Raw genomic sequence first — 16,800 nt, 5'->3', positions numbered from 1 at the left:
GAAGAACAACGAAAACTGTACATGAAAACAAAGCCAAGGGAAAAAAAAAACAAAATGGACTGTAACATTTTAAAATCCGAACGGTGAAACACGGTGAACGTGGCTGAAGTAGAATAGTAACACGTATGAGATCGATGGAAGTTTATGTTATTGTTTACGCAGACAGAATTTCTGGATAAATAACTGAGCATGTTGATTCCTAAGAATATCATGAACAATTCTTCTAAAATTCATTGATTCCAAAAGAATATCGAAATTTAAGGATTTTCACACAAACACACATGTGTAGGGAAAAATGAATTTTTGATTTATCAAAGTCGGATCATTTCAGGGTTCTCATACATATAAATAAATAAATAAGCAAAATTCGAATGTGTCTTAAAACACAAGTGGACCGAAAGTTATTACAAAAACAAAGTCCAAAAAAACCCAAAAAATTAACAAAAATGCCCATAACTCATGGAAAATGATGTTTTTGGGCCCGAAGACTAACCCAAACAGCCTTCGTTATGGCCATTTTAGTGAAAATCTTTTTTTGTCTTGACCTTTTTAATACAAAAAGGCTTGATCTTCAATACTTGGGCCTACATCATTGTTCAAGAATAAGAATTTTTTTTAATTGAACGTTTTCTTCTTTTGATTTATACGCAAATTAATATTTTATAATTTTAATTATGAAAAATAATTATAATCATTTTTAATTAATTAGAAATTATCTTTCAAATTTTGTTTTTCCTTTTCATGGGGATCTTTTTATGATTATATAATTAAACGATTAAAATTAGTAATGATAACAATAAATTGTTGACCGTTGATTGAGAGTACAATTTAATTTCATTTCTTCGTTTTTGATGCCAAACGTTCGAAATAATTTCTTATGATAATTTCTATGTTGTTGCCAAACAATGGAATTCATCAGATTATTGGTCAATTATCATTTCTCTTAATTCTTATGTTGTTGCTAAACAATGGAATTTATCAAACAATGGACTTGAAACTAGGAATCTAGTTTCTTTATAACTTCATAATCTGGTTTGCAAGTTTCTCTACATCCAACGCAGAAGTGCCGTAAGAACCTGTTGCGCTTTCAGCCAATTTCTTCCAATCCCTAGCCTTGTTTCTCAATCTGTTACCCTGTTCACCATCCAACAAAACACTCACAAGTTTCTGTACCTCATCCCTTTTTACATTCTTCCCAATTTGGATCCCAACCTCCCATTCCTTGCACATTTGCCTACAATTAGTCTGCTGGTCCCCAGAAACAGGCCAACATATCATCGGCACCCCAGCTGATAAACTCTCAATGATTGAACCCCACCCACCATGAGTCAAGAACCCACCCACCGACGGATGGTTCAGAACTTCTTCTTGTGAACACCAGTTTGCTAAAAATCCTTTTTTGCTAATCATCTCCTGGAGATCTTGAGGTAATACTACAGGTTCTCCATCAACCATATCGGCCCGTATAATCCATAGAAAATAGTGATTGCTGTTAACTAGCCCCCAACCAAATTCTAGAAGCTCTTCTAAAGACATTATTGTTAGACTTCCAAAGTTGACATACACAACAGAATTTGGTTCTTTAGACTGAAGCCATTGGATACACTCGGGTTCTTCCTTCCATAAGCTATAGCCGTTGAAATTTGACTTCTTCGTTTCCTTTGTAATCTGATTCAAAAGTAACTGAAGAGGGCCAACGGTATAGACATTAGGAAAGAGAGATTTAATCTCTTCGACAAGTCTAGACTCTAGATCATCAAACGTATGAATGATCATATGCGAAACATTATCAGCTGCCTGAGCGGTTTCCATGAGGAAGTTAAACGAAGGATCATTTGGTTTTGTGTATCGCGTAAACTCAGGTAAATCTCTGTAACAGATTCCTTCCATTCCAGGAATCCAATTTATTTCCATATTAAGATACCCATCTATTAAATCGTTTTCATCTGCAAAAAAAATAAAAAAATAATTATAGTTGTGACGTTTATTTCTTTGTTCTGAAATTAAGGATTATGAAAAGCCTAACCTTCAACTGGGACTAGTCCTTTCTCCATTAGAACCTTCACTTGGTAAAACCCCATGAACCCACAAGCAGCCATGGTCCAGAAAAGGATGATGGGGACTTTGAACATATCGGCAGCGTTAATCATATTCGTATAAGTCATGAAGCCATCACAAATGATACATGTTACCCGAGTTTCTAACTCAGATACAAGATCAAGAAAGAAATCATGAAAATTAGTTCCAAGGTAGCTCCAAAGTTCTTCAATGGGTTGAGTATATTCAATATCATCATCTGTACCAGCAGGAAGACCATCAGGAACCGTCCTGAACTGAAAGTCTGAAGCTTCGGCAAGGAAGCTAGTCCCTCCAGACTTCAGGAGTCGTTTATGGTTGGACTGGGTGTTGATGAAGGTTATTTTGAATCCCTTGTGGTGTAGTAGTTTGGCTAGCTTGAGCATACACTTGACGTGGCTTTGTGCTGGATATGGAACAAATAGTACATGAGCCTTCTTCTGATTAGTCATGGGCACTGCATCCATCGGGTAAGTGTGTGTTTCTTTGTCTCTTTTGGGTGCAATGGCTTTGTGATCAAGCTTTCTTTATAATCTTAATGATATTCTCAAATAATGTAAAAACTCTTATGGGCCGAAGCCTGGGCAAAAACAAAAAACCAAAGATTTACATAAAAAGACTAAAAGGTCTTAGAAAATAGCTTTTTTGGGGCCCGAACGTTGACCCAAACCGTGGAGTTTGCAGAAATGTGCTCCTCGTTCCACCGGTGGTTTTAACTTGTCATACGCTGAAAACAGAGCCTTGTATCTCAAGTTAAGCCCATTCTGGTGAAGCACTTTAAATACTCTATCTTTGCCTTCTAAATACAAAATATATAGCTTGTTCTTCTATACTTGGGCTACACCATTCTCCCTAGGAAAAGGGACAGAATATTCTAAGTATGTAGGCAGTATATTCTTGTTGGTTTGTAGCCGTTCTAAGAAAAGGGACAGCAAGCGATAGTTTCAAAATGCCAACAAAACATAAAATGACTACAGAGTCATGCAACATCAGAACATAGTAGTTGATGTTGTTTGACATTTTGTTGGCTCATGTATGTCAGTACTTATGGTAGGCAAACAAAAAATTGTATAGAAAGAAACAATGAGTGAAAACAAACAACACAGAGAAAGGTTATTGGCATGTAAATAAGCCATCTTGTTCATTTTACAACTAGATTGCATTTGCAAGCGTGTACAAAGGTGTAAACTTGTAATTATGTGGTGATGAATAAAGCTTTAGACTTCGTGGCATTGAGGGTGTTTCATCATTGTCACTACGTAGGATTTAATTGATCTCATCACCAATATTGATTCACTGATCAAAGCGAATAAATAGAGAAAGTGTTTTTTTTTTCGAAAGGCAAAACAGATAAATGACTAACATCCCCAACTTTGGTGCGCCCACGCTGAGTTCGAATCCTGACAATGCCCTTAAAGGTTTGCTCTCCCATGTGTAGATGGGTATAGCTTTGTTAAGGCCCCCTCACCACATTTGCATATGTCAGGATTTGAACCCTTGACCCCCTAAGAAGAAACCACAAAACGGAAAACTCCCCAACCATTGAGCTATCACCCCAATGGTAGATTGTGGTTGTTGATTTATATTTATTGATTGTGTGCTTCCGCTTAGTTGTTAGTTATTTATTGATTCCATGGGTTTTCCTAGAAATAGTATTCTGATAGCAAGTGTGTTTTCGGACTTCTAATCAGTTGCCATGCGTTCATGATCTGTTCTGGACAAGAATCAAGGTCTAAATGATATATTAAATTTGTAAGGAAAAAAAAAAGTTTGTGGCTGCTATTGTAAATAAATACAACAAGAACAAAGGGTTAGTGGCGCAACTTGTTCTCCGTTTGCCTTCTATTCTTATATAAAGTTTTTAAGTGGAACGAAACCTATGTTTACATTAAAAAAAAAAAAAAAAACAGAACAAAAATGCTGTATTGCAGGTCAAATAAGTAATGCTGTATTGCTGAATTGATGAGATCAGTTATTTTCTAAATGAAAATTCCTGCCTTGTGTACCCGCAACTCAGCAAGACTTGATGATTGACTCTGACAGTACCATATACTGTGTAGTGTATATAGGAAGAAAAGACTTCAATTCACACGAACATACTGCCTAAAATATGGGAATCTACCTTTATGGAAAGTTGATAATCTGATTAGCAAGTTTTTCAACATCGATAGAAGACGAACCATTAGAACTGGTAGCCTTTTCGGCCATTTTCTTCCAATGCCTAGCTTTTTCCTTCATTCTTTTACCCTCCAATCCATCCATTAAGAGCTTCACAAGCTTCTCCACTTCATCCCTCTTTACATTCTTTCCGATCTCCATTCCAACTTGCCATTGTTTGCACATTTGTCTACAATTAGCACGTTGGTCCCCTATACTTGGCCAACAAATCATTGGTAATCCTGCAGACAAGCTCTCAATAGTCGAACCCCACCCACCATGAGTCAAAAACCCACCAACAGATGGGTGGTTCAGGACCTCTTCCTGTGAACACCATTTTGCTAAAAATCCTTTTTTGCCTATCTCCTCTTCAAGTTCCTTAGGCAAAACCACGGGATTCCCCTTAACCAAATCAGCCCGAATAATCCACAAAAACTCATAGTCACTGTTAACAAGTCCCCAACCAAATTCTATTAGATCTTCTAAAGACATTACTGCTAAACTTCCAAAATTAACATACACCACAGAACTCGGTTCTTTTGACTCTAGCCATTGGATACACTCAGGTTCTTCATTCCATAAACTATAGCAATTGAAAGCTGTCTTTTTGTTTTCTTTTTCTTTGATCTGATTCAAAAGCAACTGAAGGGGTCCAACTGTATAAACATTAGGAAATATGGACTTAATCTCGTTCACGAGTCTAGCTTCTAGTTCCTCAAAGGTATGCATGATAATATATGAAACATTATGAGCAGCTTGAGCTGTTTCTAAGAGATATCTATAACCAGGATCATCCACCTTTGTCACTAGCATATCCTCGGGAAGATCCTTTAAACGACAACCTTCCATTCCTGGAATCCAATCTATTTCCATCTCAAGATACCCATTTGTCAAATAACTTTCATCTGCGAAAACAGAGCAAGATCAACTAATTAATTATTTCAAACAAGCTGATTTTGGCTAATTTTTTTGAAAATTGATCAGCTTAAATCAGAAATACCGAACCTTGAAGAGGGAGAAGTCCCTTATCAGTTAGAACTTTTGCCTGGTAAAACCCCATGAACCCACAAGCAGCCATGGTCCAAAAAAGGATGATAGGGATCTTAAGCTTTTCCGCGGCAGTAATCATATTCGTGTAGGTCATGAAACCATCACAAATGATACATGTTGCCGGAGTACTTTCTAGCCCAGATACAATATCAAGAAACGAATCAAAGAAATTGTCTGCAAGGTACATCCAAACTTCAACAAGTGTTGGCGTCACAGGTTCAACACCATCATCCTCTGCACCAGAAGGACAATCCGAAACAGTTCTGAATTGAAAACTAGGAATATCCTTGAAGTCATGAGTCCCACCAGACTCTACGAGTTTCTTATGGTTGGAGCGGGTGTTGATGAAAGTTATATGTATACCCTTGTGGTGCAATAGCTCGGCTAGCTTGAGCATACACTTGATGTGGCTTTGGGCTGGAAATGGTATGAACACCACATGAGGCTGCTTCTCATCAACTCTGGTCATTGTATTCATCTCTATGTGTGTGTGTGTTTTTTTTCTTCTCTTTTTAATTATATAAATATGGTCTAAAATTTCTCCACAAATCGTTATCGTTATCTTTATATATGTTTTAAAAACTTATCTATCAATCGTTGTTACATTATTGGGACTTTTGAAATAAATTAATGTAATTCAATAGATTTTGCGTATGTTAACTTTTGTTTTGTTTTAGATTTGGGTATCTTTCTTGTAACTAGATTAAGACCTGCGTAAAACGCTGAGGAACACATATAAAAAAAATTATATATAAAGGTGGAAAAAACTGGCATAATGATCATAATACATGAAAACAAATTAGAAAAAGATTTATATTATACAAGAAAATAATAAATAATAAAGATTGGAAAAGTATAGTGAAATGTAGATATATATAGTCACATTTCATTTAAATGTGATATGCTAGTGTAGTGCCGCATGTAATATATAACAGTTACTCCGTAATTAACAAAAATTGCTATGAGTAAACCATTGTACAAGAAGCAAAGTATTTGATAACATGAAAAACTGTTGTAATCTGGTAAACTGATATGTATGGTAACTTTGGTAGATTTGGCAATCTGTTACGAGTGAAACTTTGGCATATTTATTACTTATTAGGTAATTTGGCGACATTGTTGTTATTGGTAATGATAATTTAGGTACATGTCAGACTTTGTTGAAGTTCTTGTTGTTGATGTTGTTGTACGTAGTTGTTAGAAAACAGGTTTTAAAACAGGTTTCATTAGCAGAAAATTTTCTTCACCGGATGGAAACCAGAAAATACAACATAATCCTGCTGTAACTAATGCTTTTTTTTTTTTGAACAGCTTGTAACTAATGCATTTAATATATATACTTTTTTCATATATAAGAAAATTTATTTGTATTGAGGTAAAACGTCAATGGTATCTCAGTCCTCCCATGAGGATCTTGGGCCTGAGAGACCCAGGTTCGAATCCTCAGGAGCAATGTGGTTCCCTGAAATTCAAATGGCATCCTGCTGAAGGATGTAGTGGACATACAAACTCTGACCATTCGAATGTTAAGAAAAGAAGAAAAAAAAGAGAAAATTTATTTAAAAAAGTTGACGACCACGTACATAAATTTATTTTGGCGATGACAAAAATATCAAATGTTTTTAAAAATATATTCAAATTTAAAAAACATTAATAAGTTATAAAATAAATATATTTGACGACGACTTTGGCGATGCCTTTATCTGTCGCCTAATTTATTTTTTTTATTTTCTTTATCCCTTTTTCTTTTTGTTGTGGGATCCGTGCACTCTCCATCGTCGTGAATAATATTATGAGACGAAGCTTTGGCCATCTTTATATTAGCGTGGCCAAAGGACACGACAATGACAATTGGGGCTTTTAGCGAGGACGTACAAACGTCGTTCCTAAAAGGTATTTCTTCTAGTGTGTATTATGTAATTGGAACACACACAAGAATTCAAAACAGACGTATACATATATATCATAACATAGTAATTGGAATCATCAAGAATTCAAAAACATCTGTTTTGGATATGCTTGTCATTTTCTATATAGTTAGATTACCTAGTACCCTTGTAATTTTTAATAACAAATTTTATCAATAAAATCGCTATTTATCTGTTCTTCCTTAAAAATATATGAGAGCAAGTACTCGTGCGTTTCGGCGGTGAGATGATGGGGTGATAGGTCATAGAGTGTAATAGGTCATAGGAAGTGATAGATCATAAAGTGTGATAGGCAAATGCCTTAGCTGTACGAGATCCGCCCTTAGATTTAAAAATTCGTCGAAAGTATATCGAATGATATCTCTAATGAAAGAGAATGAAATTTTAAGAACACCCATATAATTTTTATGATTTATCGATGTACGGTTTTTGAGATATAAGATTTTGATTGAATTATGGGAATAAATTATTTATGGAACAGAAAGAAAAAAATGATTGGTTGAGATCTGAGCAGAAAAAAATGGTAATATAGTTATTTTAGGTAAATCTATAATTGATTGGGGGACATTTTGGGGAGGTACTTAAAATCAATATTGAAAATCTAAAGACTTTTTGCTTTATAATATAGTATAGATACTAGATTTTAGACCCGTGTCCAACACTGGACACGAGATTTACGATATTAACAATATTAGATATTCATACATTTAAGTCATAAGAGCTTACAAATTTAAAAAAACACGGTTTTAAGTGTTGTATTTTGCAAGTTGTATTTTGCAAGTTGTAATACAATAATCATAGGTTCCTCACCGTCATTATTAGCCTAGACATATTGATGAAATTGTTTGCTGTAGTCATTTGACAAGACACATGCTATATATAATAATTTCTCCATTATAATATATTTTGAAACAAATGTATTCATAATGTGATATTATTAGGAAAAATAATCAAGAATTAAAATATAAACATATTTGTGATCCCGAACTTGACATTCAAATATATGTATTTAATCATGATGCGCGTTCATAACACACATATGTTTATTTTCAATCACCTATTCTATGATAATATGATCACAATTAGGATTGTTTTTATATTTTTTGATTTAAATTAGGACTTCTAATATTTGTTAATAAGTCATTAGGTTTTCAAATAACTTTGTGTAAAAAATATTTCATATGTTAAATTTTTTTATTTAATTAAATGATTGTAAATTTTAAAAAATTCTCTTAAGTTGATAACTAAAAATAAATATAAATTAAATATTCAGGGTTAAAAAGTGTAAATTATTGATGAAAAACAAAAAAAGTGTAAATTAATGAGACTTTTTCTACAAATTAATATAAATATTAATATAATAATATATTTAGATAATGATTATTGGGATTTTTAATTTGTAGTTTATCTAAATGATGACATCATCAAAAGTCAATTTGATGAAATCGAACGATATGATTGGTTCAACTGTCTTATAGTATATATTAAGATTAAGATAGATAGGTAACACTAAAAACGGTCTTCTAGAACAGAGAACAATATTCCAATACTAACTAATCAAAACAGATGATTACCTGAACATAGTTTGGAAAATACTCGTTTTTAATTTCCTAGTCTTAAAATGATAATAATAGGTAACCACACAAAACCATACATCTTTATAAAACTTTAATTTAATTCATTACAATTTGTATAAGTTTGGTTACCTTATTATTATTATTATCATCATGTGACAACTCTATTATTATTCACTTGACAATCATCTTATATATACTCTAAAGTTGTAAGCCTACAATTAATACTGAGGCTTTAGAATTAATTAGAGGATTATGGTTTTACTTGGATGTTTATGATTTTACTGTTTTATTAATTGTGATTGAGTTTATTTAGAGTGTTACAGTAAATTTTTAATGATTAAATTTTTCTCTCACGACTTTGGCTCTCATTCAATACATGGTAACGGGTTTTGAATTGAAGATGAAAAGTCTTTAGCTCTCATTCTAAATAGCATATGTTATTCCATCTTCTTCTTCTTTAGCTAAATAATTTAATAATAATGTGAAGAAATCAAAACAAAAGTATTTCATCACCTCACTCTTCAATTCATGTTTTTGATTTGGTTTATGTATAATTTGATTCATGGATTCATCATCTTTCTTTTTCTCTGATTTCGGTTTATTGCAGGACAAGGCCTTCAAGGTGTTTGATGTTATGTCTCAAAGAGCTGGTTGTACGTCATGTTGGATATTTTAGTGTAATTGGGTTAACTTGTTTGATCAGTATTGTCATAATAATACATCATATAGGATTGGTGGTGCGGAGTGCACGCCTATTTGAATTTATTATGACCTTAGGGGCGAAGCCCCTAAGGTACGGGGGTCCGGGGGCAGCGCCCCTGGGAGCGGGGTCCAAGGGGCAGAGCCCCTGGCTGGGGTCGAGCTATATTGCTATATTCAATTGGAAATTTTTTATTTCCGACATATTGGTATATTGAAAATTCCTCCAAAAATTTAATTTTCGGAACTTGAGGGACTAAATGTGGCAACTCGAAATTCCTAGCAATAACTGCCCTTTTGTTGATAAAAGGATATCCCGTAACAGAATTGATCATTCTGATTTTTTTTTCTTCTTTCTGGTTCTATTTTCTCTCAAACACAAACGCACAGAAAATTCTTAATCTTTGATTGTATCCGATTGAATAGTTTGGGTGAACCGCCAAATTGATTCAATCTGAAAGCGATCACATGCCTTCAAAGATTGTTTATATCCGGTTATCTGTTTGTTATCTCGAATTTCCCCAACAAAGATTGAATCAATTTCTGAAGATGACGAACAACGATTCTGGGAAGGATATGATGAAACCCTTTGAGAAGTTGAAGCAGTTTACTGGGCAGGAGTTTCGTCGATGGCAGAAAAAGATGCACTTCTATCTGACGAATTTGAAAGTGGTATATGTTCTGAGTACCCCATGCCCTGAGGCCGTTGAGAATGAAACCCTGGAACAAACTCGCGCTCGTTCAAAGTGGGAAAATTCTGACTACATTTGTCGCGGTCATATTCTTAACGGTATGTCTGATTCCTTGTTTGATGTCTATCAAAACGTAGAGTCTGCAAAAGAATTATGGGATTCCCTTGAAGCCAAATACATGGCAGAAGATGTGTCTAGTAAGAAATTTATTGTCAGTAATTTTGTTAATTATAAGATGGTAGATACTAGGCCTGTCATGGAACAATATCATGAATTGCAAAGGATGCTAGGACAGTTGGCACTATATGGTATGAAAATGGATGAATCTATTTCTGTTTGTAGTGTGATTGATAAACTGCCCCCCTCTTGGAAAGATTTTAAAAATAATCTGAAACATAAGAAAGAGGATATGAATATGGTTCAACTTGGAAGTTGTCTCCAAATTGAACAATCCATACGTGATATGGAAAAGGCATCTGATGGTGGTACTAAAGCTATGGCTGGTTCTTCTGTGAACATGATGGAGGAGGGTGAAACCTCCAAGGCTGGTAAAGGGAAACGAAAATCTCAAGGCAATAACAATAAAGGGTCTGATAAGAAACCAAAGTTGGCCTGTTGGAAGTGTGGGAAACCTGGACACTTGAAACGTGAATGCAGGTCTGGTAAGGGTAAAGGAAAAGGCAAAAACGAGGCTGGTTAAAGTGGATCCAAGGATCCAGAAAAACAAGCAGGTTCGTTTTTGGTGTCATGTGATCATTCTGTTCAGATTTATTATATATCTGTAATATCTGAAGCATTTTATGTGCAGGATGATGACACTTCGTGGTGGACAGATTCAGGAGCAACATGTCATGTGTGCAAGGATCTTCGATGGTTCAAGAACTTTAAACCAATTGAAGATGGATCTTTATTGAAGATGGGCAATGTTGCTACTGAACCTGTTAAAGGAATAGGATCTGTTCTACTAATATTTACTTCTGGAAACTCTTTACTCTTACATAATGTTCTATATGTACCTGGAATTCGTAAGAACTTAGTATCTGATATTATATTGAATAATTGTGGATACAAGCAGGTCATTGAAAGTGACAAGTATATCTTGTCAAAACATGGAACCTTTATTGAATTTGGATATTTGAATGGAATGTTTAAATTAAATTTGGATATTTCTTCTTTTGATAATTCTATTTGCATGACTTCTACCGTCTCTAGCAATAATTTTAGCAAATCAGAATTATGGCATGCTAGACTAGGACATGTACATTACAAGAGATTAGTTGACATGTCGAAAATGAGTCTAATACCTTCTTTTGATGTTAATAATGAAAGGTGTAACACTTGCATGTTGACTAAGATTACTAGACAACCTTTCACTAAAAACGTCACTAGAGATACAAAGGTATTAGAACTCATTCATAGTGACTTGTGTGATTTCCATTCTACTCCATCACTTGGTAATAAAAAGTATGTGGTTACTTTTATTGATGATGCTACTAGATATTGCTATGTTTATTTGTGTCACTCAAAAGATGAAGCTCTTGATAAATTTAAAATTTACAAAGAGGAGGTAGAGCTTTATCATGGTGTGAAGATTAAAACCCTTCGCACTGATAGGGGAGGCGAGTACTATGATCCAGTGTATTTTCAGTCCACTGGAATTGTACATCAGACCATAGCTCCTTACACTCCACAGCAAAATGGTATATCCGAAAGGAAGAATAGGACATTAAAAGAAATGGTTAACTCCATGTTATGCTATTTTGGCCTTAGTGAAGGTTTTTGGGGTGAGGCTATGTTGACAGCCTGTCATTTACTGAATAGAGTTCCTAACAAGAACAGCAAGGTAACCCCTTATGAACTTTGGCATAAAAAGATCCCAAATCTAAGTTATCTTAGAGTTTGGGGCTGTAGAGCAGTGGTGAGACTGACTGACCCTAAAATTCATACCATTGGTCAAAGAGGTATAGATTGTATCTTCATTGGTTATCCTGAAAATTCTGTTTGTTATAGGTTCTATGCCATAGAACCTAATGACTATGTATCCGTGCACTCTATTGTTGAGTCAAGGGATGCTGATTTTGGGAATGAGGATAGGTTCACATCTTTACCTAGACCTGAAGACACAGTGACAAGCTCCAGTGGCACTGGTGGAAATGAACAAGTGACTGAAGCACCTCCTTAGCCTAGGAGGAGTGAAAGAGCACGAAAACACAAGTCATATGGGGATGATTTCCAATTGTATTTGGTGGAAGGATCAAGGAATGGAATTGACTTTCAATATCAATGTTGCTTTAATGTTGATGATGATCCTAAGACCTACAGTGAAGCTATGGCTTCAAGGGATGCTGCATTTTGGAAAGAGGCAATCCAAGATGAGATTGACTCTATTATGGACAATAACACTTGGAAATTGGCTGATTTACCACCTGGGTGTAAGCCTTTAGGTAGTAAATGGATCTTCAAAAGGAAGATGAAGGTGGATGGAAGCATAGACAAGTATAAAGCTAGATTGGTGATCCAAGGCTTTAGACAAAAGGCAGGTATTGATTACTTTGACACCTATGCTCCTGTTGCTAAGATTACCACCATTAGGTTATTGTTAGCACTTGATGCTATACATAATCTTGTAATTCACCAAATGGATGTTAAGACTGCCTTTCAAAATGGTGAATTGGATGAAGAGATTTACATGAAACAACCTGAAGGATTTGTCATGCCTGGTAATGAACATAAGGTTTGTAAGTTAGTGAAATCTCTTTTTGGTCTGAAGCAAGCCCCTAAGCAATGGCATCAGAATTTTGATGAGGTGGTGTTGTCTAATGGTTTTGCATTAAACCAAGCAGACAAGTGTGTCTATAGCAAATTTGACACTTCTGGTAAAGGAGTGATCATTTGCTTGTATGTTAATGACATGTTGATTTTTGGTACTCACCAAGATCAAGTTGATAAAACTAAGGAATTCCTGTCATCAAAGTTTGATATGAAAGACATGGGGGAGGCTGATGTGATTCTTGGAATTAAGATCATACGTGGAGAAGATGGTATTACTATCTCTCAATCTCATTACATTGAGAAGATATTGGATAAATTCAATCACAAAGATAGTTCTCCAATGAGTACTCCTATGGATCCTACTCTAAAACTCGTGCCTAACAAGGGAGTTGCAGTGAATCCACTTGAATATTCAAAGGCTATTGGATCTCTCATGTATGCCATGGTTAGTACTAGGCCTGATATAGCCTTTGCTGTTGGAAAGCTGAGTAGGTACACTCACAATCCTGGTTTGATTCATTGGCAAGCGATTAATCGAGTATTTAGATACTTGAAAGGAACCAAGGATTTTGGTTTGACTTATACTGGATTTCCTTCTGTTCTTGAAGGTTATTCAGATGCAAGTTGGATTACTAATTTGGAAGATCACTCTTCCACAAGTAGCTAGGTATTCCTTCTTGGTGGTGGTGCTATATGTTGGGCATCAAAGAAACAAACTTGCATCACTAATTCGACAATGGAATCTGAGTTTGTGGCATTAGCAGCAGCTGGTAAAGAAGCTAAATGGCTAAGAAATTTGATATATGAAATTCCATTGTGGCCTAAACCGATATCACCCATATCTATCAGATGTGATAGTGCAGCCACGTTGGCTAAGGCATACAGTCAAGTATATAATGGAAAGTCTAGACACTTAGGTGTTAGACACAGCATGGTACGTGAGTTAATCACTGATGGTGTGATATCTGTGGTGTTTGTGAAGACACAACACAATCTAGCCGACCATTTAACCAAAGCGTTGAATAGAGATCTCGTGAATAAGTCGGCTATAGGGGTGGAATTAAAGTCCGTCAGAAATCTCTGAGCATTGAGATACCCAATTCCCATCTAGTATGACGCTAGATGCTGAATTCAATGTGGAAGGCTTAATGTTTAGAGATTGGAACACATTTAAAGATTCATCCCAAGGTATGTGTTCGGACCTGCAAGATAAGGAGGTTGAATGTTTATATTCTTAATAGCTTTTTTGACAAATTGCATATGCAGGTGCAAGATTAAAGGAGCTACCTATGTAAGCATGAAGTTTAGCCGCTTCAAAAAGCTGGGACTTGGCTTTGACATGCTTATGAAGGATAAGGACATAGGCTAGTAAAACATATGTCAAGATAGAACTGCTATGTGTGTAAACTTTTGTGTACATTATCTTCGTGTATTCAATAGAGTTCCCATAGTTCAATCGTTACGACACCATGAAATTCGAATATTCGGAATGTGTAATGTACTAATGTGAAATTCAATCGTTACGACATTTCATTTATGCAAAAGTTTTGAATGTTTAAGATGGTTGTTAGTTAATCATGGATTACACTAAAATAGGGGAGGATTGTTGGATATTTTAGTGTAATTGGGTTAACTTGTTTGATTAGTATTGTCAAAATAATACATCATATAGGATTTGTGGTGCGGAGTGCACGCCTATTTGAATTTATTATGACCTTAGGGGCGAAACCCCTAAGGTACGGGGGTCCGGGGGCAGCGCCCCTGGGAGCGGGGTCCAAGGGGCAGAGCCCCTGGCTGGGGTCGAGCTATATTGCTATATTCAATCGGAAATTTTTTATTTCCGACATATTGCTATATTGAAAATTCCTCCGAAAATTTAATTTTCAGAACTTGAGGGACCAAATGTGGCAACTCGAAATTCCTAGCAATAACTGCCCTTTTGTTGATAAAAGGATATCCCGTAACAGAATTGATCATTCTGATTTTTTTTTCTTCTTTCTGGTTCTATTTTCTCTCAAACACAAACGCACAGAAAATTCTTAATCTTTGATTGTATCCGATTGAATAGTTTGGGTGAACCGCCAAATTGATTCAATCTGAAAGCGATCACGTGCCTTCGAAGATTGTTTATATCCGGTTATCTGTTATCTCGAATTTCCCCAACACGTGAACAAGGTATTAACTATCTTTCTGATTTGAAATTAGTTACATTGTTGCAAGAAACTTGCAAACGGTTGTTCCTGATTTGTTTCGTGGTGACCCCTTTATTCCTACAACTACAACATTTTAGTTTTGTTAATACTTATGCAAGATTTAATTGAGTAGTCAAACATAACCCAACAAAACGACAGTTTATGGTTTATAAAATAAGTAACAGGTTGATGAAATAAGAACCCATAATCCATACTGGTTTGTTACTAATTAATACTAGGAGTAATACATGAAGCCGAGCTACCTACATGAAAACCAGAATTTTTGTCAGCATGTCATGAAACCCAACGAAAAACATCCTCTGCAAAAGCTTTTATATTTTTTATTTTAGCCTGGAAGTATTTAAAACACCAAATGCATATTTCTATAGTCACTTAAATCAAAACAAAACCAAAAGCAAAATTAATTTTGTGATCACTTTTCTTGCAGCTCGAAGTGTTTAAAAGAGTTGTTGCTTGGTCATTGGACACATAGTATATTATGAAGTTTTGAGATGCGAGATATCAAAGTTGTTGAGTGTTACAAATGTTAAGTGATATGTATGAGCAGAAAGATAATTATGATTCAGGCAAAAATGTGGCTTGCAAATGACGAGATCCATAGGAAGCTCCTTGAATTTCAGCTGCCAAATGAAATTTCAGCGCTGCAACAGAAAATGGTTGCTTTTGGTTATGGCTTTTTTTGCAATTTTTAGACACGTAAGTTATAACTTTCATGTTCTTCTAAGTGGAAAGTCTTAACATGTTTTTTACAATTACTTTGATAATCATATATTCCTTATTTTAATCAGAGTTGTTACTGCAGAATTTTGTGAAGAGCTTTTTGCTCCAATTCTTCCTCACACAAAGCTTGCACGTTTTCTTTTTTTCCAAGGTTAGTATTTAACTATCTAATCTCTCAGTGAATCAAGAGAGCTTTATTTTCCTTCGCTTTTGAGGTAATAGGTACCCTATGTCTTCATGTGTTTTTTCCTCTTGCAATTACACTATTTTCTCTTTCAAGTGAAGTAAACAAAGGAATGTTGTTATGGGGTAATATATATATATATATATATAGAAGTGGCAAAATGGGCAGGGTGGCGTGTGTTGGATAATTGGTCAAAAAAATTATATTTTTTTAATTCTACGCAGCTATGGGGACCAAGTTCAAGTAAGATTTTGCTACTAAAATTTTCCGTACTTCTTTTCTGCAACAATTGTCAGTCATATTTGATATTAAATTTTTATATAGTCATATTTGTCAAATAGTCAAGTGTCTTATTATCCGAAGTTTAGGTTTATAATAGCTTTATAAAATTAGACCATTTAAACATTATACTTAAATTACCTGTTTTGTTACATTTATTGAATGCTGATTACTGAATATCTTTTCAATGCCATGACAGAAACCACAAAAATTAATTATTTTAGACGTTTAAGAATTAGAGTTGCATGATATTTTTTTCATACATTGTTTGTTGCAGGATCCCTATCGTTGGGGGCAGGGATCTAAACTTGAATCGCGTATTTGTGAAAGTCACTTCCCGAGTTCGCGTGGAGGCACCAAAAAGGTACCGTTGTTTTCTCTTGCTATTTGTTTTCGTAAAGTGTGTTTGGAATTGCATTTTGTAACTGATTATCTGATGAGACTCACAGATGA

The 16,800-nt window shown here is 34.9% G+C and overlaps 2 protein-coding genes across 3 annotated transcripts; both read right to left on the bottom strand.

The window, feature by feature from the left end:
- Window positions 1–963: 963 nt before the first annotated feature.
- LOC122606451 (UDP-glycosyltransferase 85C1-like) lies at window positions 964–2,543 on the bottom strand. Its single transcript, XM_043779308.1, has 2 exons — window positions 2,027–2,543; window positions 964–1,946 (listed from the first exon to the last, which is right to left on the bottom strand). The coding sequence occupies exons 1-2, from the start codon at window positions 2,541–2,543 to the stop codon at window positions 1,015–1,017; spliced, it is 1,449 nt and encodes a 482-aa protein (XP_043635243.1). The 3' UTR covers window positions 964–1,014.
- Window positions 2,544–2,912: 369 nt separating this feature from the next.
- Window positions 2,913–5,797, bottom strand: LOC122608197 (UDP-glycosyltransferase 85C1-like). Of its 2 annotated transcripts, XM_043781284.1 has the most exons (3): window positions 5,239–5,797; window positions 4,199–5,138; window positions 2,913–2,928 (listed from the first exon to the last, which is right to left on the bottom strand). In XM_043781284.1, exons 1-2 carry the CDS (start codon window positions 5,759–5,761, stop codon window positions 4,201–4,203), a joined length of 1,461 nt encoding a protein of 486 aa, XP_043637219.1. In that variant the 5' UTR covers window positions 5,762–5,797; the 3' UTR covers window positions 2,913–2,928; window positions 4,199–4,200. The 2 variants fall into 2 exon arrangements, with proteins under 2 accessions (XP_043637219.1, XP_043637218.1); XM_043781283.1 differs by lacking the exon at window positions 2,913–2,928 and having other exon boundaries at window positions 3,899–5,138.
- Between the last annotated feature and the right edge of the window lie 11,003 nt (window positions 5,798–16,800).

This window comes from Erigeron canadensis, chromosome 7 (assembly GCF_010389155.1).
Source record: "Erigeron canadensis isolate Cc75 chromosome 7, C_canadensis_v1, whole genome shotgun sequence".
Lineage (NCBI taxonomy): Eukaryota > Viridiplantae > Streptophyta > Magnoliopsida > Asterales > Asteraceae > Erigeron > Erigeron canadensis.
The sequence above is the reverse complement of the archived record's forward strand: the minus strand, read 5'-3'. Positions and strand labels throughout refer to the sequence as shown.

What these genes read in the sequence shown, in the direction of transcription:
- LOC122606451 (XM_043779308.1), bottom strand. Translation starts at nt 2,543, where the DNA reads ATGGATGCAGTGCCCATGACTAATCAGAAGAAGGCTCATGTACTATTT. An exon ending in AGGACTAGTCCCAGTTGAAG is followed by an intron (nt 1,947 to 2,026) that starts GTTAGGCTTTTC and finishes TTTTTTTTGCAG; the next exon opens with ATGAAAACGATTTAATAGAT.
- LOC122608197 (XM_043781284.1), bottom strand. Translation starts at nt 5,761, where the DNA reads ATGAATACAATGACCAGAGTTGATGAGAAGCAGCCTCATGTGGTGTTC. An exon ending in GGGACTTCTCCCTCTTCAAG is followed by an intron (nt 5,139 to 5,238) that starts GTTCGGTATTTC and finishes CTGTTTTCGCAG; the next exon opens with ATGAAAGTTATTTGACAAAT.